The 25,290-nt window shown below is 42.5% G+C and overlaps 1 protein-coding gene across 1 annotated transcript in view; it reads right to left on the bottom strand.

The window, feature by feature from the left end:
- Window positions 1-22,429: 22,429 nt before the first annotated feature.
- The window catches only part of STAC (SH3 and cysteine rich domain), a 150,607-nt gene continuing 147,746 nt past the window's right edge, over window positions 22,430-25,290 (bottom strand). Inside the window, exon 11 of the mRNA XM_032409236.1 lies at window positions 22,430-22,528. Within this exon, the coding sequence (XP_032265127.1) occupies window positions 22,430-22,528 (99 nt within the window). The remainder of the gene's footprint in view (window positions 22,529-25,290) is intronic.

A 25,290-nucleotide genomic window follows, 5' to 3' on the forward strand; every position in this document is an offset into this window, starting at 1 on the left:
GGTTTCTGGCTTTGCCCAGCTCTAGTTCCTGCTTTTAGGATGAATACAAGTCTTATATCTGTTGATTTGCTTTACATCTGTTCTTTTTGTTTTGTTTTGTTTTATTTTTTTAATTTTTATTGTTATGTTAATCACCATACATTACATCATTAGTTTTTGATGTAGTGTTCCATGATTCATTGTTTGTGCATAACACCCAGTGCTCCATGCAGAACGTGCCCTCCTCAATACCCATCACCAGGCTAACCCATCCTCCCAACCCCCTCCCCTCTAGAACCCTCAGTTTGTTTTTCAGAGTCCATCGTCTCTCATGGTTCGTCTCCCCCTCCGATTTCCCCCCCCTTCATTCTTCCCCTCCTGCTATCTTCTTCTTCTTCTTTTTCTTTTTTTTTTTTTCAACATATATTGTATTATTTGTTTCAGAGGTACAGATCTGTGATTCAACAGTCTTGCTTTACATCTGTTCTTACTGCTCAGTTGACCCCGCCAAAAATCCTGCTGTGGTCCTTCTGGTTCTTCTTCTCTGGGAATTTTTTTCCCCTGGTCTCCATGTTTTATGACCTGGCCCCTTCTCTTTATGAAAGCCATAAAAGCATCCTGGCCATTTTTTTCCCCTCTGGAAGTTATTTCTGTCTTTGAAGACTTCACTCAGTTCTGCCCTGCTCTTCTGGTAGCCTTACTTGGGCTGATATTCTCAGGTTCCTCTCTTCATTTCTCTGTTCTGTCCCTTTCCCATTTGGTCTCTGTCCTTCTGTGTGTTTTATGCTTGATCTCTTTTACTATTAGGGTGGCAGGTGTGGGGTCTCTGGCAGCCCCCAGTGGGAGATGGCAGAGGTTTGGGTTGGCCAAAGGGGCTGATGGATCACTATTGGACAAGCAGTCTGAAGAGATGAACATGCGATTTGAAGCCAGAATGGCACAGTCACACCTGTGTGTGAATGTGCTACACAAAAGAAGACAGGAAAATAACTAGGAAAGGAAATATAAAAGAAAACTTCAGATAGTCAGAGGGAAAGAACAAAAAAGAATGTCAGGTCAACAAGGAAAAGGGTAGGGGAAAGTTTTCTGAAAATGAAGGTAAGTTTTGGAAGTGTTGAAAACACATCTCTTAAGGAAAAAAAGTGCAAGGACAGAAGCTGGATTACATGGAATTCAGGAAAAAAGTGTGTAAAGAGTTGAAACTCAGGCTCTGGCATCAGAATCCCTGGGTTCAAATCTCAATGTCACTACATACACACTAGCTGAGCAACAAAGGACAATCTCCTCATTTCTCAAGTTTTTCCCTTGTGAAATAGGGATAATAAAAGTGTCTATATTCCAGGACCATTGTGAGGATTCACTGAGACAGTGTATGTGTATCACTCAGGGTTCAATCAGAGAAGCAGGACTACTCTAAGTAATAGAAAAAACAAACCTTGTAAGCATTGGACTCTGCGATTGTAGAAACTGGCAGAGGCATTTTTGCTGGGCTCTTGTCCCTTCATCTAGCACTGAGGCTGTAGTGGCATTAACCAGGTTGGCAGTAAGCTAAGAAAGCTGGATGTGGTCATGAGTAAAGACAAACTGGAACCCATGAGGATGAACGGGGACCATCCCACATACTTCATGCCGTGGCTGACTTGCAGGGGAAGCTGGTGCCCTCCCCCAAGATGCCACATGTGCATATAGGGAAGTCGCAGGAGGAGAGAGAGTAGGAGTTGGAGCAAGTGACAATGACAATGTGAGCCAGGTGCCATAGTGCCTGTGGCCTTATCCTGACCTTCAAAGCATACAAAATATGGAGGTCATTTTCTTTCTGCTTTTCAAGTCTTAAGCAAAATTTCTTTTGTGTCCTACCCTGACATGGAACCATTCAGGGAAGGGAATTCTGGGAGATGTGGTTCCAGCTTAGCTATATTGTTACAGCTCAAAGCCTATAAAGCCAATGTAACATGTTAAAGAGTGGGCATCATTGGTGAGGTTGGTTTATGAGAGGCAGACAGTTTCTGAGAAAACCAGTAATGGGACAGTGGGTGGTGTTCCCCAAGGGTCCACTGGAGGTGAATGTGTGAGGTGGAGGTGGTCTCTGTGGGAGGTGGAAATCATCCTGCTTCCTTTTTTTTTTTAATTTAATTTAATTTTTTATCTTTTTATTGTTATGTTAATCACCATACATTACATCATTAGTTTTTGATGTAGTGTTCCATGATTCATTGTTTGTGCATAACACCCAGTGCTCCATGCAGAACGTGCCCTCTTTAATACCCATCACCAGGCTAACTCATCCTCCCACGCCCTCCCCTCTAGAACCCTCAGTTTGTTTTTCAGAGTCCATCGTCTCTCATGGTTCGTCTACCCCTCCGATCTCCCCCCCTTCATTCTTCCCGTCCTGCTATCTTCTTCTTTTTTTTTTTTTTTTAACATATATTGCATTATTTGTTTCAGAGGTACAGATCTGTGATTCAACAGTCTTGCACAATTCACAGCACTCACCATAGTACATACCCTCCCCAGTGTCTATCACCCAGCAACCCCATCCCTTCCACCGCACCCCCCACTCCAGCAACCCTCAGTTTGTTTCCTGAGATTAAGAATTCCTCATATCAGTGAGGTCATATGATACATGTCTTTCTCTGATTGACTTATTTCGCTCAGCATAATACCCTCTAGTTCCATCCACGTTGTTGCAAATGGCAAGATCTCATTCCTTTTGATGGCTGCATAACATTCCATTGTATATGTATACCACATCTTCTTTACCCATTCAACTCTCGATGGACATCTTAGCTCTTTCCACAGTTTGGCTATTGTGGACATTGCTGCTATAAACATTGGGGTGCACGTACCCTTTCGGATCCCTACATTTGTATCTTTGGGGTAAATACCCAGTAGTGCAATTGCTGGATCGTATGGTAGCTCTATTTTCAACTTTTTGAGGAAACTCCATACTGTTTTCCAGAGTGGCTATACCAGCTTGCATTCCCACCAACAGTGTAGGAGGGTTCCCCTTTCTCCGCATCCCCGCCAACATCTGTCGTTTCCTGACTTGTTAATTTTAGCCATTCTGACTGGTGTGAGGTGATATCTCATTGAGGTTTTGATTTGGATTTCCCTGATGCCGAGCGACGTTGAGCACTTTTTCATGTGTCTGTTGGCCATTTGGATGTCTTCTTTGGAAAAATGTCTGTTCATGTCTTCTGCCCATTTCTTGATTGGATTATTTGTTCTTTGGGTGTTGAGTTTGATAAGTTCTTTATAGATTTTGGATACTAGCCCTTTATCTGATATGTCATTTGCAAATATCTTCTCCCATTCTGTCGGTTGTCTTTTGGTTTTGTTGACTGTTTCCTTTGCTGTGCAAAAGCTTTTTATCTTGATGAAGTCCCAATAGTTCATTTTTGCCCTTGCTTCCCTTGCCTTTGGCGATGTTTCTAGGAAGAAGTTGCTGCGGCTGAGGTCGCAGAGGTTGCTGCCTGTGTTCTCCTTTAGGATTTTGATGGACTCCTGTCTCACATTTAGGTCTTTCAACCATTTGGAGTCTATTTTTGTGTGTGGTGTAAGGAAATAGTCCAGTTTCATTCTGCATGTGGCTGTCCAATTTTCCCAACACTATTTGTTGAAGAGACTGTCTTTTTTCCATTGGACATTCTTTCCTGCTTTGTCAAAGATGAGTCGACCATGGAGTTGAGGGTCCATTTCTGGGCTCTCTATTCTGTTCCATTGATCTATGTGTCTGTTTTTGTGCCAGTACCATATTGTCTTGATGATGAAGCTTTGTAATAGACCTGGAAGTCCGGAATTGTGATGCTGCCAGCTTTGCTTTTCTTTTTCAACATTCCTCTGGCTATTCAGGGTCTTTTCTGGTTCCATAAAAATTTTAGGATTCTTTGTTCCATTTCTTTGAAAAAAGTGGATGGTATTTTGATGGGGATTGCATTGAATGTGTAGATTGCTCTAGGTAGCATTGACATCTTCACAATATTTGTTCTTCCAATCCATGAGCATGGAACGTTTTTCCATTTCTTTGTGTCTTCCTCAATTTATTTCATGAGTATTTTATAGTTTTCTGAGTACAGATCCTTTGCCTCTCTGGTTAGATTTATTCCTAGGTATCTTATGGTTTTGGGTGTGATTGTAAATGGGACTAACTGCTTAATTTCTCTTTTTTCTGTCTTGTTGTTGGTGTATAGGAATGCCACTGATTTCTGTGCATTGATTTTATATCCTGCCACTTGACTGAATTCCTGTATGAGTTCTAGCAGTTTTGGGGTGGAGTCTTTTGGGTTTTCCACATAAAGTATCATATCATCTGCAAAGAGTGAGAGTTTGACTTCTTCTTTGCCGATTTGGATGCCTTTGATTTCTTTTTGTTGTCTGATTGCTGTGGCTAGGACTTCTAACACTATGTTGAATAGCAGTGGTGATAATGGACATCCCTGCCGCATTCCTGACCTTAGGGGGAAAGCTCTCAGTTTTTCCCCATTGAGAATGATATTCGCTGTAGGTTTTTCATAGATGGCTTTTAGGATATTGAGGTATGTCCCCTCTATCCCTATACTCTAAAGAGTTTTGATCAAGAAAGGATGCTGTACTTTGTCAAATGATTTTCTGCATCTATTGAGAGGATCATATGATTCTTGTTTCTTTTGTTAATGTATTGTATCATGTTGATTGATTTGTGGATGTTGAACCAAGCTTGCAGCCAGGGATAAATCCCACTTGGTTGTGGTGAATAATCCTTTTAATGTACTGTTGGATCCTATTGGCTAGTATTTTGGTGAGAATTTTTGCATCCGTGTTCATCAAGGATATTGGTCTGTAATTCTCCTTTTTGATGGGGTCTTTATCTGGTTTGGGGATCAAGGTAATGGTGGCCTCATAAAATGAGTTTGGAAGTTTTCCTTCCATTTCTATTTCTTGGAACAGTTTCAGAAGAATAGGTATTAATTCTTCTTTAAATGTTTGGTAGAATTCCCCTGGGAAGCCATCTGGCCCTGGGCTTTTGTTTGTTGGGAGATTTTTGATGACTGCTTCAATTTCCTTAGTGGTTATAGGTCTGTTCAGGTTTTCTATTTCTTCCTGGTTCAGTTTTGGTAGTTGATACATCTCTAGGAATGCATCCATTTCTTCCAGGTTATCGAATTTGCTGGCATAGAGTTGCTCATAATATGTTCTTAGAATTGTTTGTATTTCTTTGGTGTTGGTTGTGATCTCTTCTCTTTCATTCATGATTTTGTTGATTTGGGTCATTTCTCTTTTCTTTTTGATAAGTCTGGCCAGGGGTTTATCAATCTTGTTAATTCTTTCAAAGAACCAGCTCCTAGTTGCGTTGATCTGTTCTACTGTTCTTTTGGTTTCTATTTCATTGATTTCTGCTCTGATCTTTATTATTTCTCTTCTCCTGCTGGGTTTAGGCTTTATTTGCTGTTCTTTCTCCAGCTCCTTTAGGTGTAGGGTTAGGTTGTGTATTTGAGACCTTTCTTGTTTCTTGAGAAAGGCTTGTATTGCTATATACTTTCCTCTTAGGACTGCCTTTGCTGCATCCCAAAGATTTTGAACAGTTGTGTTTTCATTTTCATTGGTTTCCATGAATTTTTTAAATTCTTCTTTAATTTCCTGGTTGACCCATTCATTCTTTAGTAGGATGCTCTTTAGCCTCCATGGATTTGAGTTCTTTCCAACTTTCCTCTTGTGATTGAGTTCTAGTTTCAAAGCATTGTGGTCTGAAAATAGGCAGGGAATGATCCCAATCTTTTGGTACCAGTTGAGACCTGATTTACGACCTAGGATGTGATCAATTCTGGATAATGTTCCATGGGCACTAGAGAAGAATGTATATTCCATTGCTTTGGGATGGAATATTCTGAATATGTCTGTGAAGTCCATTTGGTCCAGTGTGTCATTTAAAGTCTTTATTTCCTTGTTGATCTTTTGCTTAGATGATCTGTCCATTTCAGTGAGGGGGGTGTTAAAGTCCCCAACTATTATTGTATTGTTGTCGATGTGTTTCTTTGCTTTTGTTATTAATTGCCTTATATAATTGGTTGCTCCCGTGTTAGGGGCATAGTTATTTACAATTGTTAGATCTTCTTGTTGGATAGACCCTTTAAGTAGGATACAGTGTCCTTCCTCATCTCTTATTACAGTCTTTGGTTTAAAATCTAATTTGTCTGATATAAGGATTGCCACCCCAGCTTTCTTTTGGTGTCCATTAGCATGGCAAATGGTTTTCCACCTCCTCATTTTCAATCTGGGGGTGTCTTTGGGTCTAAAATGAGTCTTTTGCAGACAGCATATCGATGGGTCTTTTTTTTTTTAAAGATTTTATTTATTTGACAGAGAGAGAGAGAGAGTGAGAGCGGGAACACAAGCAGGGGGAGTGGGAGAGGGAGAAGCAGACTTCCCGCAGAGCAGGGAGCCCGATGCGGGGCCTGATCCCAGGACCCTGGGATCATGACCTGAGCTGAAGGCAGACGCTTAACGGCTGAGCCACCCAGGTGCCCCTGGGTCTTGTTTTTTAATCCAATCTGATAGCCTGTGTCTTTTGATTGGGGCATTTAGCCCATTTACATTCAGGGTAACTATTGAGAGATATGAATTTAGTGCCATTGTAGTGCCTGTAAAGTGACTGTTATTGTATATCGTCTGTGTTCCTTTCTGGTCTATGTTGCTTTTAGGCTCTCTCTTTGCTTAGAGGACCCCTTTCAATATTTCTTGTAGGGCTGGTTTCATGTTTGCAAATTCCTTTAGTTTTTGTTTGTCCTGGAAGCTTTTTATCTCTCCTTCTATGTTCAATGATAGCCTAGCTGGATATAGTGTTCTTGGCTGCATATTTTTTCTCATTTAGTGCTCTGAATATATCATGCCAGTCCTTTCTGGCCTGCCAGGTCTCTGTGGATAGGTCTGTTGCCAATCTAATGTTTCTACCATTGTAGGTTACATATCTCTTCTCCCGAGCTGCTTTCAGGATTTTCTCTTTGTCTCTGAGACTCGTAAGTTTTACTATTAGATGTTGGGGTGTTGACCTATTTTTATTGATTTTGAGAGGGGTTCTCTGTGCTTCCTGGATTTTGATGCCTGTTTCCTTCCCCAAATTAGGGAAGTTCTCTGCTATAATTTGCTCCAATATACCTTCTGCCCCTCTCTCTCTTTCTTCTTCTGGGATCCCAATTATTCTAATGTTGTTTCGTCTTATGGTATCGCTTATCTCTCGAATTCTGCCCTCGTGATCCAGTAGTTGTTTATGTCTCTTTTTCTCAGCTTCTTTATTTTCCATCATTTGGTCTTCTATCTCACTGATTCTTTCTTCTGCCTCATTTATCCTAGCAGTTAGTGCCCCTATTTTTGATTGCACCTCATTAATAGCCTTTTTGATTTCGACTTGGTTAGATTTTAGTTCTTTTATTTTTCCAGAAAGGGTTTCTCTAATAACTTCCATGCTTTTTTCAAGCCCAGCTAGTATCTTTAGTTATGATTCTGAACTCTAGATCCGACATCGTACTAATGTCCATATTAAGTAGGTCCCTGGCAGTCGGTACTACCTCTTGTTCTTTTTGTTGAGGTGATTTTTTCCATCTTGTCATTTTGTCCAGAGGAGAATAGATGAATGAGAGAACAAAATGCTAACAGGATAACAACGTCCCCAGAAAATATACACTAAACAAATCAGAAAAGACCTGAAGCTGGGGGAAGAGAAAGAGAAAGAAAGAAAAAAGAAATAGAAAAAAAAAGAAAGAAAAAGAAAAAGATAAAAACAAACAAAAACAGAACAAAACAAAAAAAACCAGAATATGATCAAATATGATCAGGCTGGTGCATAGATCAGTGCCACACACTAGATTTTGGGTGTATTTTGGTCTGTTAGAAGAAAGTGCCTCCCAAAATTTTAAAGAAAGAAAAACTTATATATGTACAAAAATAAGGGTTGATAGGATGAAGGGATGGAATATGACTGTAAAGATGAAAATTATAAAAAATTTTATAAAAGGAATTGATAAGAAGTTGTTTGAAAAAAGAAAGAAGAGGATTTAAAAAAAAAGGGAGAGAATGTGATCAGGCAGGAGAGTAGAACAAAACCATACACTAGAGATTTAGGGTATATTTTGATCTGTTAGAAGAAACTGTATCTCAAAATTTTAAAGAGAGAACAACTTATATATATATATGCCAAAAATAAGGGTAACTACTATGAAGGGATAGAATATGACTCTAAAAATGAAAAATAAAAATGTTTTTTAAAAAGGGGATTGATACGATGTTGGTTGAAAAAGGGAAAAAGAAAAATTCAAAAAAAAAAAAAGTTGAAAAAAATTAACTTGGAAAGACTAAGGAATCATGGTAAAAAAGCCATGAATTCTATGTGCACTATTCCCCTAGCGCTGGAGTTCTGCCGTTCTCATTGATCGGTAAACGTGGTCTTGGCTGGCTGTTCTCACTGATCTTCTGGGGGAGGGGCCTGTTGACGTGGTTCCCAAATGTCTTTGCTGGAGGCAGAATTGCCCCATCCTTGCCGGTCCAGGTTAAGTAATCTGCTCAGGTTTGCTGCTCTCAGGAGCTTTTGTTCCCTGCAAGCTTTCCGTGCAGCTTTGGAGGACGAGACTGAAAATGCGGCCTCCCAATCTCTGCCCCGGAGGATCCGAGAACTTGGGGTCCCGCTCCTCAGTGAGCCCCCAGAGAAAAGCAGTCAGTCATTCCCATCTCCCCGGTCTCCGGCCGCATTCTGTGCTCACCCGGCCTGTGACTGAGCATTTCTATCTCTGGCACCTGACCCCATCGGAGTCTCCAAACCCAGCAGATCCCTGCGGTGCACTCCCGCGCCGCTCCTCCCGGGGGAGGAAGGGGAGTCTCCCCGGATCTGCCGCTTGTTGGGTCCCTGCTGGAGGAGCAGTGGCCTGACTGTGCCGCGGATCACGGTTTATGGCAAACCTGAGCTGAGAGCCCGCGCCTCGGCTTTGTCTCTGCAGCCGGCTTCCCAGCTCCGATCCCTGGGAGCTCTGCTGCACTCAGGCACCCCCGGTCTTTCTGTGACCCTGAGGGTCCTGAGACCACACTGTCCTGTGAGGGTTCCACCCCCCGCTTAGCCACTGGGGTGACATCCCTCAGCGGATCCAACTTCTAAAAGTTCTGATTTTGTGCTCCTCGGCTCTATCACTTGCCAGAAGTGGCCGACGGAGGCCCCCTCCCCCACCATCTATCCTCCCGAATATCACCGATTCACTTCTCTGCAAGTCCTACCTTCCAGAAAGTGGTCGCTTTTCTGTTCAGAGAGTTGCTGCTATTCTTTTCTTTGATCTCCTGTCGAGTTTGTAGGTGTTCAGAATGGTTTGATCCCTATCCAGCTGAATTCCTGAGACCAGACAAAATCCAGGTCTCCTACTCCCTGGCCATCTTGCTCGGCCCCCAGTCATCCTGTTTCTTTCTGTTGTAGTTGTTGACACTGTCTTAAGATGGAGGTTTGGACCTTAGTCCTTTCACAACTGCTCATCAGAGCATTCTCACCCTCTCTGTGCACAAAGGACCTCCTCCTTAGCCCCTCTTGAGCTCTTCTTTCCTCCTAGGTAGAGGCTTACAGTAGCCACAGGAACTTAGCTCAAAATGGAAACTTTGGGTTTTCCATGAAAGGTGCCACAACCACCCACCTTTGGAGTTCTGGCTTATCTGCTCACGCTGACATCACTGACTCAGACTCTTTACCCAATTAGGGAAGCCCCTGCCTCAACACTGCCTCCCTCCCCCCAATGTCCCCTAACCCTCTCAGCCATGTTAAGAGAATCCTAGACTATTTTTCCTCCAAGAAATCACAACCAGGATCTTTGGGGATCCCTGCTGACACTCTGTACATTCCCATGAACACTGGTCTTCACATATAAACTAAAAGTGTAAATGAGGAGGGAAGAATCTGTAATAAGCCCTCTGATTTATTCCTCCATGCCTCAGTTTATTTGTATGGGAGATAAGGTTGTCAGCCACCTTCCTCAAAAGGATATTCTGAGGTTTTACATTGAAGACTTGACATTTATTAACCAGGGTCACATGAAACCTCTGATTTAATCTTTGGAAAAATGCTTTGAGTGTTTCAGACATAGGGACCATATAAGCATAAAGAATTTTGCCCATAGCTCTTGAAGGAGGCAGCGGTCAGTCAACAGGGGTGTGGGCCAATCTTTGGTGTGTTCTGTTTACAGTTGTGTCCAGACAAATTTAACTGGAGAATTAGAGATCAGTATACACTATGCTGGGTTATTAACTATTAACTATTCATGTACTGAACAAAGATATTCCAAAAATAGTTATAATATCTTATAACAGAAGAGGATCCTTTTAGTCGACAGGTTACAGTTGGGCAACAACCTCTTACTAGGATAATACCATTCTTGGGGGACAAGAGCAAGAACTGTGGAACCTTTCATGTGCCAGTCATTACCCTATACCCTTTCATATAAATATCTCCCTTCGTCCCTTCAACAATTATTCCAAGTAAGTATTATTATCTCTGAGGCTCAGAAAGATTAAGCATTTTATCCACAAGCTAGGAAGGAACCAAATCAGGGTTCCAAGTTAGGTTGTTTGTATTAGAAAAAAAATCCATGTTCTCTCACTCTTATCAAACAGTAATAGTTGTCTTCTAGGTCAACAGCTATATTATTAAGCATTGACTATGTTCTTATGTGATGAGGTGGTAATAGAAGTAAAGACAAAAATCTTTGGACTATAGCTAATATATTTTAGAGTACACAGTTGGATCAGTAGCACACCTAGACTTATAAAAGAGCAAAAATATTGTCACTATTTTTGCCCATTTGTGAAACAGATTATACTCCTTGGAAGAAAGTTTGTGTTAATGGGAATTCTTATGAAAGGGAGGCCAAATACACCCAGTTCTGGGAAAGAAGCTCCAGGGAACTGAAGGATACACATGTTAAAAAAAAAAGCCAGAATCATCATTATTATTTTTTTTTAAAAGCCTACTTGTGCAGTAAAATCATGGTGTTTCAGACCATCCCGTTTCTGCTGTTCAGTCAGGGTCTAATTTCTATTTCTCCAAGAGTGAAGCATCACCAAGAATCCCTCACTGTTTCTTGTCCGTGGTATGTTGGAAAGATGACATTCCACAAGTAGTCTGTTTGCAGTAATTATCCAGATCTCAAATCAGACACCCAGTGAAAATCATTTTGTATTCAGCTTGAAAGGAAGGCATTAATAAACAAATGAGCATACACTTCACTCACATCAACAGTCAGCTGAGGAGATCACATGCGAAACCTTTCAAAAAGTAAGTGTTAAAAAGATGACATGGAAACAGTGAAGACAAATCCCAGTTGGCTTCGCCACATGGCACAAATTGAGAATGTATGAAGTGTCCTTCTAAGATGCTGAGGATGGAGTTGTATCCTCTAGGGCCAGTGGCAGGCCACAGACCTGGAGGGGAGAAACCTCTGGAGCTGTTCGAATGTGTTGTTTTAAATAGAGGCTTTCCTTGGTAACTAAAGATTGACTTTTTATTATTATAATTTTAACTGTCATCTAAGTCTTCCTTTTCTTTCTTTCTTTTTTTATTATGTCATCTAAGTCTTTCTACAGAGAGTAGGTGTTGTCAGAAAGAGGACCTCTTGTGCTTCTGAGCATTTGGATATGCAAAGTGAAGGAGCTGGAGCTTCTGGGGGGAGGCGAGAGGAAGCAGAAGGAGCAGGGAGGGGACAGTGAGTTGATGGAGTGTCATGGGCTGGGACTCCTCTCTGGGTCTCTTGCTGACATCATCGTGTCAAGTGTATGAACCTCAGCCCACGGTTTATGGGAGTGGATTTCTTGTAAACACTGGTGAGAAGACAGAGTTCAGCATCCAGCCTGAGGTAGTGCAGAAACAGAAACAGCTTTGCAAGGGAATAGGGAGGCAAAGGGAGTCCAGAAGAACATAGACTTTGGGAATTTCTGGAGATTGTGATGGAGGCTCAATTATACACACACATATACACACAGACACACAATGGAATGCTATTGGAATATTGGAACTATAATGGTATTATATGGAATATATATACCATATTTTCTTTATTCTATCATCCATTGATGGACATTTAGTTTCTTTCCATGTCTTAGCTATTGTGAATAATGCTGTGGTGAATATGGGGGTACAGATATTTCTTTGAGATCCTGTTTTCTTTTCCTTTGGATATCTATACCCAGAAGTGGGATTGCTGGATCATATATGGTAGTTCTATTTTTAATTTTTTGAGGAACCTCCATATTGTTTTTCAATGTAGCTGTACCAGTTATATTCCTGGTAATGGAGGCTTTAGACTTTTCTGGGCCATGGACTTGAGACTCCCTAGTAACCCTTTATAGGTTTCAATGGTTGAAAAGACCTCAGAGAGCACCTCTGTTTTGGAGACAAATTCAGTTTAACCTGAAAAACAGTTATTGATCATTCACTATATGTAGAGAACTGTCTCAAGTGCAAGGAAAAGAGATTCAGCTGGACATTTCACATTGTGTGTTGCTGAAAGTGAGAAAAATCAGTCCCTTCCCCTAAGTTGCTTATAATCTAGTCAGAGAGAGGGACATGTAAGCATCTAGTTTATAAAGCAGATGAGGTAGGAAGTTTTGGGAAGGCATAGAGAGCCAGAGAGCAATCAATTAAATGGGTAGTAGATTCAAGGAGGTTATCCTCACTACATACGTGATGTATATTTATAGATACATTTTACTGACTATTTACTATGTACCATAACCTGTGCTAAGATCTTCCTATTTAATTCTCTAAACAGTCTAAATGAGATGGGCATTATTTGGTATTTATTTTACAATTGAGGAAATGGGCTGTAAGCTCACCCAACTGGCAGGTGCTGAGCCAGATGGGAACACAGCTAGTCTGAGTGCAGAGCTGCTACCTGTCATGACACTGAATGAGGCCTGGGACAATTTGTGGGAACATCTGGGTGAAAGGCTCACAGTTTCTCCTTCTGGGTGCTAATGCAATCTTACTATTAATCTAAGACACAGACTTACTCAATACACTTTGCTATTAACATCACTCATAACTTGAGACTTAAAAATCATAAAATGCAAACAATTCCTATTCTTTCCCCTCATTGCCCCACAACCTGAGTTGTCTTGAAACGTGATGGAGGTGGAGGGCAGTAGATGTACAAAGGGGCCTTGTGGAGGCAGCCCTGTCAGCAAGTGCTCTTTAGGTTGTTTCTCAGGAGGTGATGATGGATCTGCAACATCACACCCTTACCTTGTGACTGGGACTGCAGCTGCATTCCCTGCCAAGGGACAGGACAAAACCCAAGCTCTAGTCCAAGTCTCGAATTTGATCTCTATCTTGGTGGGCTTTGCTGACCGATCCAATCTCTTATAGCAGAGGTCATGGTCATCCAGTGCCATGACCCTGATGTGCTAAGAGGTGGGATGGTGTGCTGGTCATGGTGGACGGGGCTGGGGATGAGTAATGACTCCATGGTACCCTGAACTTATCACAAAGAGAGTGTTTTCCTTCTCCAGGGTGATCCAGCCTAGCATTCTGCCCTCAAGGAGTGTAGAGTCTATTTACTGAAATAAACCTTAAAAATTGCCAGCGGTTGGACAAGAAATGACAGATGCCAATTGAGTGGATCTGGTCAAGGCTGTGTAGTTTCAGGGGTACTGAGGTTGGTCTGGGGTCATCAGAGAAGACTCCACTGTAGGGACTGCACTTGCTTCTGTAGACCGGGATGGGGGGACGGGGAGGGGCGGGGAGCCACTGGAGGGTTTTGAGTGGGGAAGCAACAGGATCAAAGTGATGCGTTAGGAAGATGATTCTGGCTTTGAGATTGCCTCTGAAGAACCACCACCAAAAAAGGTTTTGCAATGGTGGGGGAGCTGTTGAGCACACAGTGTCAGGATGAGGCTGCCAAGCAGGCTGGCTGACCTTGCTGCACTGCCACGGGTCCCTTGTCATTGCCCTATATGGCTACAGGCTCTGCCACTCAGACATGGGCCTCCCTCATCTGTAGCCTGCCCCCTCTCTTGCTCCTAGGAGTGTCTTCCCTTCCATTTCACCTCTCCCAGTACCAATTCTGTTTTTACCCCAACCCTTACAGAATATTGATATCACCCACATTTTATGATGTCTCATAACCCTCCCAGGGTTTTTTCATCTGCCTGACTCACCCCAGTTGTGTTATATTCTTCTTATTTTCCACAATCCATTTTTGATTAGACATCTCCTTTCCCCATGCTTTATAAATTACTTATTACTGTATTCAAGATTGATCTGTCTTGAAATATAAAGTGCATTTGAAAAACAAATTAGAGCTGGGAGTGGAGTTCCTAACATCTAACCATCTCCTTATCATGGCACTGGAGCTCACCTTTGCTCTTGTTACCTCCTTATCACACAAAGCCGAGGTCACTGAAACCAAAATCCACCCTTCCCCTCTGGGAGAAATAGAAATTGGGAGGGGGAAAAATCTTTTACATTCATCTCCGGTGGCTATGAAATTTACAATATACAAGAGAGTTGTTACTTCCTTAAGGAGGCTGGATTTTTTCTAGTGGGACTGGGTCTTGGGTGGTGGTGGTGATGGGGACAGTGGAGGAAGAAGGGATTGAAGCCAGCTGCAAGAAAAGAGAGGTCCAGGGGGGCTCCTTCCAGAGACCTGCACAATGAGACTCTGCTTCATGTGAATAAAACTAGTAAGGGAAAGCTTTGAAACCAATGAACTGAATCAAAGAACATATAACTGCTTAAATCTGTATCACAGCATAATATTAATTAAATCTGAGAATGTGTGTGTGTGTGTGTGTGTGTACACACGCACACACTCTTGGATGTACTCTTACTGGCCAAACTAAGACATCTTTCTTACTTTTCTCATCCCCAGAGGCTAATTGGTCTATTACTATCCAGGAAAGGAAATAATAGCTTCCCACACTGGTTGCATATTACTACCTTACTATTGCATTTTTCCTATTCTCTTTGGTTGGCTTTTTCTGAGTTTTGGGAGCTGTTTCTTTGTTCCTAATCTGTGTTTGCAGGCTTTGGTTCTCCTTGGCCATGTTCTTAAGGTGCAACAATGACATTCAGTTAGATTTCCCCCATTCTCTCTGCACCTTCCCAAGAGGTGGTGCGATGCCATATGTTTCTATTGGTGCTGGAACAAGTGATGCAAACTTAGTGGCCTAAGCAATACAAAGTTATTATTTTACAGTGCGGAGGTTAAAAGTCCTCAATGGGTCTCACTGGAGTAGGGCCCAAGGGTTCTCTTCTAAAGTTCAAGGAGGCTCCCTGGGGGTCCAGCTTGCAGGCTCCAGGAGCAAAAGTAAAGCTCTGTAGATATCAGGATCTACTCTTTCTAAAAGTCAGGTTAATATCAATCTGTTGTGACTTCAGCTCATTCCTGAGGGTCTCACACTCCTAGGGCTTGTAAAGAATTTCTTCCCTTTGCCAACACAGATCTCCCCTACAGAGTTCTGAGAAACATAGCGTGCAAGGACCTGCTACTTTGTTAGTGATCCTTTAGAGCCTGCTGCTGCTTCATCCCCACCCTACAAAGTGCCCCAACTGGAATCTCATCTGCTTCCTGCCCCTTCCCTTCTGCCCAAGTCCTGGCACACTCACTGACCCAATACCCTTTGCTGAGAGTTCATGATACTCCTCGAATGGTGATCCTCCTGGGTACAAGTAACATTTCCTGGTCCCCAGAGCCCATGGATTTCTTTATTTCCAGCACTGGCTTAAGAAGATTTGCCTTGCACTGCTTCATTGCATTGAATTTTATGGTTTTAATATCACATGTCTGTAAGAGTTATGGATTCTATAAAATCAATTTCTGAATACTTAAGATTTTACCTTTTTTTCCTGTGATTGAAAAAAGGAAAAGCAACTAGAGCACTAGGGTGAGCAATTTCATGGTCTTTCTATAGCAGGAAGGCTCTTGTGAGGTTCATCATGTATAAGGTAGGAATCTGGCCCAAATTACAGGATCTGTGATTTAAAAAAAATCCTTGTTTCCCCTGTTGTGAAGAAGTCTCTATTGTGTTTCTATTTTGAAGATGTTTTAAACTTTATTATTCTCTGAATTATTTTTCTAGGTCCTAGACATCAAGATTGATGTGGGATGAATGAGGTCTTACCAGATGGCTTTCTCTCCTTTGGACATTTCTCTGGGGATGAGCTCAAGAACCTAAATGCTCTTTGGAATAAGAGTTAGCATAGATAAGTAAGCAGCCTTCTCCTTCTATCACCACACCTTGGGCTCACCTAACCTTATCCCCTCCTCCTCACCAGCTCCTCTATCTCCCACCAATCTCCTACTAATACTGCTAATATTGCACAAACACTCAACGCTAGAGCCTGAAGGGAGCACCCTGCTGAAGAACTGGCTCACTTTTACAAAATATTGCTTCACCTGAGAAAATTAGTAAAAGGAAATCTTATTTAGAATGGTGTTGGGAGGTCATCAGGGAAAGTTGTCATGCCCTACACTCCTCATCAATTGCAGACCCAACAGGAAAAGCCAGAATCTTGCACCTGGATGCTACCGTAGCATCCCAGCAGGAGGAAGGCAGGCTTCCTCCTCCCCTGGTAGCAGTGGTTCAGCTAAGTAGAGACAGTCATGATGATTGACAGCCAATGAAAAGCCACTATACTTAGAACTCCCAGTTTCCTCCAATGGACTTTTTGTTTATTACAGCCTCCCCAACTGCCCCTCCCCTTTTCCTCTATAAAAGAGCAGTCTTCTCCTTTGTGCTGTATCTTGCTTATCTGGGATTGCAATTCTCTGCTGTTCCTGAATAAATCCATTTTTGATGGTAAAATAACTGGTAGTTTTATTTTTTAAGGTTAACACAACTTATCTCCACAAAATATCCTCCTTCATCATCCATAAATTCTAATGAAACTAGAGTGCTTCCAGTGTTGGTAAATTATAAAAAAGAGACCTGAAAAGCAGCTTTACCACATTCAGTCTAAAATTGCCTTTTGGAAAGCCAGAACGTTTTTGGCATGAGAGGTTTGAACTTTTGTAGACCCTGTTCCTAATGGAAGCAGCATAATTCTAGCATATTCTTGTGGTTCACTGTTCTTTCTCTATTATAGCACTAATTATACATTTTCAGTATTATTGTTTGATGACAGTCATTCCCAGTAGACTCCAACAAGTATTTGTTGAGTTCACTGCAAAAATGACAAGCATCTAATGACCAAAGAAACATCCATGTTTGAAACCAGCAGCTTGTGATTCACCATGTTGAGATTTAGACTCTTAGGTATGAATACATTTCATCAGTTTATGATGTGATTTCCACCCTTCCCAGTCTTGTGGGTGGCACACACTGGAGCTGTGATGAGGTCTTAGCCCAACAGTGATTGTTGATTTCACTGTAATTTTTTCTCTCAAAATTCCCTGACCCAATATTAAAGTTTTCTGAGAATATTTTTGGAACCTCTTCACTTAAAAGTGGGTCCTTTACTGTTTCCTCCAGGGAGTTAAAGAGAATGTTTACTTAAGAACTGACATTAGTGATTCAACCTAAATGTAAAAGGGGAAACTGTGGTGAAGAGCATTTCCTCCCTCCAAGGGCTGGCACCAAACAAGCAATTGGAGATCCTTGCAAGATGTCTCTTATTTCAGTCCACTGTTGTTTACTCTTGACTTCCTTGTCTTTGAGAGAGCACATTAGTAATCATAAATGAGAACACAGATGACCTGAACACTTTATTTAGCAGATACATATTAAACTTTATATACTATAGACATGAGTTCTCTTTTTTTACCAGCATCCATTGGACATTTCTAAAGATTAGTCATATATTAGAGCACAAAATGCCAATTAATTTCCTCAAAGCAGAAACCCTGTGGATCATATTTTCTGACCACAATGCACAATGGTTCTAATCACACACATATACACACACAAAATAAAAATCTATGAGAAAATCAAAAGTCTAATTACAGAGTATTTAGAAATGAATGGAAATGGGAACACTTTCATATGGTCAAAGCTGAACTCAGAGGAAAAGTCATAACCTTGAATGATTTTTTTTTTTTTACCTTAGTAAAGAATGAAAGTAAACTAAGCAAACAATTTTTAGGAAACTTGTTTAAAAGGAGAAGATAAAGAAAAATATTGCCATGCATAAAAACAGATGGGGTCAGGTGTAACCTGAGAACCTGAGGAAATGAGGCCAGTGGAGGAAATCTAAAGAGGATCCACCATTTTTCTTGGAAATAGGTATTGTATTTTTCCAGGGTGTATTTTCAGGATTTCAGTACATCCTGACTTCCATGAACACAGGGAAGATGTTTGACAGCTGTTTAAACTTAATGGTGAGATGATAAAAAAGCCTGCTACTTTTTCATTTTTAAAAAGGAACTATAAAATAAATTGCTATTATCTTGTTAATGTTTTGAGGTACAGTTACATTTCTATTACCCAGGGGAAGATTGAGGACTATTTAAAACTCCTTATTGGAAGCTAAGGAAAAAAAATATATTCTAAGGGTCAAAAACACCAGGTGTTCTACAAAACACACAACAGAATTGCAACTGAGCAAAATCTAAGACACCGTTATGGGATATCATTAAACCAGTTTTAATTTTTTTTTGGTCCGAGTTGTTCGTAAGGATTTTTGTTTTGTGTTAAAGCTGTGGAACACACCTACTCACTCAGTTTCCTGGGGAGGCTATTTTGGGCAATGCTGAACTCTCTTTTACTCCCAGATTTATACCAGCCTATGCCCTACTGCTCAGTATTTGCTAAAGCCATTAGAGCATGAGAAAGTTACTCTTCTTCCTGAGCTTTTCACCCACTGGGGACACAGATCCCACTTTCTCCTACTCCCTAAATACTGATTCCAGAGTAGATTGTCTTTCAGCCTCCATTTTTACTATGATTATGTACTTTTGTCCTTTTCAGTAATTCATGGGTATCTTAGTGAGATGTAGGAAGAGATAGAGGGTATTAGATGGATCCAATATTATATGAGAATTCTCTACCACAGCATTTTCCGAACTATGTGCCTTGGAATAGTCTAGTTGATCCTAATAGGTGTTCCATGGGTCTAAATCCCCTTTTATAGATTTACTGTGAAAATTAGGAAATTAAAGGCTCTGAGAAATCCTGAGTAAAGAAGCCTGGTTTATTTTATTTAAATCTAAGCTAGTTGAGCACACAACACTTTTTTACAGCTGCCTGCACCTGGTTCTAGGCTAAGGTCAACCAGTAGGTTTCCTTCCTGACCCTTTTCAGAGACCTCGACCGGCTTTTGGGCCTCCTTGCTGCTTTTTTACCTTTTAGCAGTACTTGACACCAGACTATTTACAAGTACCATGACCTTCCCCCTGATTTTATTTTTCCCCCTTTAATAGTGAAGAACACTAACTCTAAAAAGTGCCTACCATGTACCATCTCATTGGTTTCTTTAAATATATGACCCAGATGCTGGACTCTTCTTCTTGACAGGAGCATGCGTATGTGTGTGTTTGGTGTGTAGAGGTGAGGAAGGAGGTGGTCTGTGAAATCAACCCTACTAGTAGTCAGTTGGACATCTACACATGGGCTCTCTTTGTAGCCCATAGCCCACATTAAAGGAGTTTCAGTTATCTGCTGGTGATGGGGTAAAAAAAAGTTCTATTCTTTACATCCTGAAGTCCTGAGGAAGGTTTAATCAGTTCTTCACTTCAAATTCACCTCTATAGAATCCAAGTCCTACAGCACTGGTGATGGAATATAGGGCACAGCATCCCTGTTCCAGTTAGATATATGCCCTCCCTTAGCTGCAGGCAGGAGCAGGAGGTGAGGGGGCATAAGGCTGTTCTCTCACACTATGAAGAATATCCCCTCAGGCCCCCCTTTTTTCCCCTTCATATTAGCACTTCCTCTCCAACCCTCTCCCTCTCCAGAATCTGTCTCTTGAGGCCTTCATCTCACTCCCATTCCCAAACTGTGGATCTTCTCCCCGCCATTTCTTGAATCTCGGAAACCTTCAGGACTTTGGTAGGTCACAGCTGTCCTTGTTCTTGCCATTTCTGCAGACAGGCAGGAGGAGAATAAATGCTGTGGCTCCTAAAGTCTGGGTATGTATATGTGTGTGTGTGAATATCCGTGGCAATCTGCATTGAAGAATAGCTTTTTCTCTGATACCTGCAAGACTCCAGATCTTTAAGGAACACCAGATATCTTGCATTGGGAGGGTTCATTGTCCACCAGTACTTGATGTTTGTAAAAATTCTGGGCCTCCTTGTGCAGGATGTGTGTTTTTTCTTCTAACATTGGCTCAAATTACGAGTCCCTGTTCTAGATATCTATTTCTGTAAAACAAATCACTCCAAAACGTAGTGACTTAAAAACCACCAAATCGTATTTATTTTGTTCATAAATCTATCACTTGGGCAGGCCCAGCAGGGATGGCTGCTGATGTCCGGGATCCCAGCTGCAGACACATATGGTCTGTCCACTGGGCCTCTCCCACATGGTGGCCTCAAAGTAGATAAACTTACATGGTGGCTCAGGGTTCCAAGGGCGAGTGTTCCCAGAGAGCAAGACAGAAGTTGCAAGGACTTCTTCTGCCTAGCCTCAGATGTCATGTGGTAGGACTTCTGCTGTATTTTATTGGTCACATAAGGTCAGTCCTGATTCAATGTGGGAGTGGGCTACACAAAGGCGAGAATATCAGGATGTGGGGGAGCACTGGGGGACCACCTTGGGGGCTGGCTACAGCAGCCTCCTTCTATTTGGTTTCCAAAGGCAAACTGATTTTGTAATGCAAGTTAAATTTGTCTAGGATATGACGCCACTGTACCCAAAAACTTCAGTGGATACTCCACCAGAAAGATCAGGACACACGTTTTCTATGCTCCTTCCAGCCACTGTGTTGTCTTTATTCAATGGACTACTCAATTAGAGGCAGAGAGTGTTTGTACTCTGGCATTCCATTTTAGAGAATGGCAGTCATATTATCCACCCTGGTTCTCGGAGAACCCATCTTGACTCTGTACACTCAGTTTTGCAGGTTGTACTGGAGAGGGAGAAAATTCTGGATGCTGGCTTTAAAATGATAGTAAGGCAACCAAACTACTGTGAAACCAGCAGCCATCCCCTCTCAGCTCCCAACATCATGCTGAGCAGTAACAAAAGAAATAAATGGAGATTAATGATACTAGGGTTTGGGAAGTAATGCTTACATGCATAAGATGTACCCACTTAAGTCTTTTAAAAACCAGTTGTTCTAATGCTTTTATTGCTCTGTAACAAAATAAATTGAGCTGACATTGATCCCAAGGTCATTATGAATTGAAGTTTAACCATATTAATGACTAAGTAATCAGATGCAAGTTTGAATGCTAGGAGGAGGCTTGCGGAGGGAGGCATCACAGTATATCGAATGCTTGTAAACATTAGTACAAGTATAGAGTAAGAGAGACTCTCCTACTTGATGCTAAATAGGACCCAAGTTCCTCTACTTTCTGAGGGATGAAGCACTAAGGATTTGTTTCCATTTTACATCTGCTAGGGTATAATATACTGCCCTAAAGAAGAATGGATTTTGATTTGGCTACTTTTCTCCTAAGATGCTATTGGTTCTCCTCCATGTTTCTAGTTCTCTCCAGGGTGGGCTCAGCCTCCAAAAGGGGTTCCTCCAGGATGGCATGAGGGAAAATGCTGCCCCTAGTACAGAGGACGTGAAATGAAATGGGCTCATTGCTGGGACTTTTTGCCCCATTCTCTTTCCCAGGTTCATCTCCGCAGGGAAATGCTTTCCTAACTGAAGGGGCTGCATAATCTTCAATAAATCAGGCTCTCTGCTCCACCTACTCCCACTTTGCCCTCTGTATCAGTGCCTCATGTCCTTCTCTGGCACCTCTGTCAGTAATTAGAATAGCAGCTGGTGCCACCAGCTCAGCCCTCACATCTCACGGCACCCCTAGGACTCACTCGGAGGACAGAAGAGACAGCGCAATCACAAAGTGAGGGGGCTGCGGGGAGCCCTCGCATGTTGGGGGCTGGGAAGCAGGACTTCCTGATGCTCTGCAGAGAGACCGCAAACGTGATGATGCGGATGGGCCAGCATTGGGGACACGCGTCTGGAACCAGAATCACACTTGGCTGTGGGGATCCGAGCCTCGCCCTGGGCCCACGCCGCGAGCTGGAGCACACTCCAGTGGGCTAACTTACATCACATGGACGGGGATGAGGTGGGTCCTCAGGGACAGCTGTGGCTACCGCCCTGCCGCCGCCACCACCTGCACGGCACTCAGCTCTCTCGGCCCCGCCCCCACCGTGGGCAGCCCGGCAATGCTGTGAGATGGGGCCTCTGTCTTGCGGCTGGTACCCCAGTCTCAGATCCGTGAGTCTTGTCTGTTTCCCGGGGGGGCGGGTCAGTGCGGCAGCTCCTCTGCGTGGACACAGTGTGAGATGAGGCATGGCAGCGGAGCCCGGCCACTGCAAAGGCAGGAAGGGCCAGCAATCAGATGTTTTCTAAGACATCCAGGGGGACGAGGCCTCTCTTCTTTCCACTGAGGACTCTGATAAAGCCATCCTGCTCCTCTTCGGAAGTCACGCAGATCTGAATGCCAAGGAAGAAAACATCAAAGTGTCAACAAGGAGGAAATTAGGAGCTGCTTGAATCACTGTGGACTGAGGCCAGGAGCACCAAATTGGAAAAGGGAGAGCACTTTCAGGTGGGGGAGGGAGGGGGGAGACTGGCTCTGTAAGAAAAAGGTTGAATAAATATTAGGCAGAACCTCGGTTTGGAACTAGGCCTAGGTGCTGAATGTTTTCTGAGTTTTATGAATGAAGTTTTATGAATGAAGATCAATAAAATAGGATTAATCATATTGTGTCCCCCCTGAAGAGTCCCTATGAGGACAGAATGATATAATGCTTACCAGAGAACTTAGCATGTGGCATGCAATGAGTCCTCAATATATTAAAGATCCAGATGAATAGCTGGCTCCTGTCATGTGCTTGGAAGTTTATACATATCATATCAGGAAGTCAAAGGAAGCTATTCCATTCCTGGCCCCTAGCAAAGCAAACAGATGCTACCATCTCCCCTCACCCACCTGTGCTGGATTTAACAAGAAAGTGGTTAAAATCTATTTGGATACCCTTGTCACTTATCACTGCCACTTACCACTGAAGGGCATGAAGTGTGGATATGGTCAGATGGACATAGGGTTTTTGCAAATAGCTGATAGGGTGTTGTGAGTTTCACCCACTCAACCTGCTTCCATGGGTGGTGGGTTATGTCTTAGGTTGGATTCCCTAGAAACAGAGCCTGAGACATGAATCCTTGTGAAGTGGCTTGTTGAGGGCATGCTCTCAGGAGGTGGGAAGTGAGAGAAGCACGGGGGACAGGGGAAGGAGCTGAGCAAGGGTGAGGTCTCAGCTGGAGATGAGCTTCAGCCTGATCCCACAGGGAGCTCTGGAGCATGAAGTACCCCGTGGAGTGGTCCCACCTCGAGGCAAGGGGTCTGGCCTCTTGGGCCCCATGTCAGTCATCGGCCACTGGCTGACGTGGGTGTGAGAGGTGTGACCTGTCAGGTGAGGCAGCTCTTGGTCCTCGGAGGGGCATTAGCTGGGTAAGGGGCAGCTGTGAGTTGTTAGTTGACACAGCAACCAGGAGATGGGTGTACCCACCTAGTGAAGGGGATGTGGGCAGAGCATCAACAGAAACCATATCACATGGAATAAGGGGCTTTAACAGGACACTTAAAGAGCTTCATTTGTGACTCCTGGGGTTTGGGACATACAACGGACTGGTTTCTGGTTCATGTTTCAGAAACTTAACTGTGATAAACTTGACTGGAAAGAGGCTCACACAGGGAAGTAAAGAGGAGTTAATTTGTAAAAACAGAAGATGTGTTGACTGTTTCCCAAAGGCCAGAGGTGAGCTGTGGGAAAGAAATAGCCTTGGGGCCATGTTAGATCCTGCTAGAGCCTGATGGGTAAGGTGGCTGCCAAAAGGAGGGTGAACCACCTGATTTTCAAAGGCTAAGACCTGTCACTGCGCATGCCAGGAACACCACAGACAAGGGATCCTAGTGATAGGCAGGTTGTAGAAGAACCCATAAAAATGCCCAGTATAGGTCATAGAAGAACCCATAAAAATGCCTTGAGAGCAGGATTTACCTTTAAAACCTGTCAAAGACTGAGTTTCTTCCTTATTGAAATATGCCCCAAATTCAACAATCCTTACTAAATAGTCCAACCAATCAGCATCAGTAAAAAACTTTACACCTGTTCCCTTGTGCAGATTTGTTCTAGATGCTTATTTAAAAAATGTCCAATTGAAATATTTAAATAGAGAAATGAATATGAAAATAATTTACTGACATATATACACATAGATGCTGTATCATGTTGACGTCGAATACAGAGAACACTTGGGCAAGGAATCAGAAAACTGAAATTCTGGCGAGAGCTCAGAGCCTTACACCATTACCCCAAGCCATAGAACAAACAAAAAAATGATTGCAGTTTGGGTCTCCATTAGCTTTTTTGGTCATTTTCAGAGTTTTCCTGGTTTACATTAACAGTAAATTTCAGTTTGTCTAGTAAGAGCCCACTGACAGTTTAGATGCGTGTCCATATACACTCCAAACCTATATTTTCCCTTTTTCTCTCTAAAGATTTCATTGTAGAAGAGAAAAAGTGCTTGGTAGAGGCAATGGAAGAGTTGTTGGCAGGTGTCTCAAAAATAGGAGGCTAAGATGCACAAATGTTCATGCTTTGTTGCATGTACTGACTTGTTCTGCACCTCCTAGTTGGCATCCCTGTAGTGATTTGATTTGGGGAGACCTTCCAAAGGACAAGGAGTTCTGTACCCACCATGCACTGCTTGGACAGTCTTGGGAGCAGACAAAGGGTAAACAGATGAGGAAGCTAAAGGAAGTTGAAAAAGATGAATACAAAAGGTTGAAAATAGGCCTGTACTCTTCCCAGAAATGAAAGGTCTAGGATTTAAAATTCTGATGGTACAAATAGATAGCTCATCAGGCTTGAGAACCTGCCATTTTAGGAAGCAATAACCAGGTTGGAAAAATCTCCTTTCATTTTGAGGTGGAATGGAAAGATGAACCCAGAAGATTATGGGTAGAGAAGGGTGGGAGGTGAGGGAGAATCAGAGGAACTCCTTTGCTTTGGAGGGTCATGAATAGGGTAACCAACTTGTCTTGGTTTGCCTGGGACTTTCTCAGTCTTTGCACTGAACGTCCTACATCTCAGGAAATTTCTCAGTCCCAAAGTAGACAGTTGATTATCCCAGCAAATGTTTTACTGGCCAGGCCACGTGAGAGATGCCCCCAATGTCTGAGTCCCTTAATT

The sequence above is a fragment of the Phoca vitulina genome, unplaced genomic scaffold (genome assembly GCF_004348235.1).
Source record: "Phoca vitulina isolate PV1807 unplaced genomic scaffold, GSC_HSeal_1.0 scaffold10, whole genome shotgun sequence".
In the NCBI taxonomy this organism is placed as follows: Eukaryota; Metazoa; Chordata; class Mammalia; order Carnivora; family Phocidae; genus Phoca; species Phoca vitulina.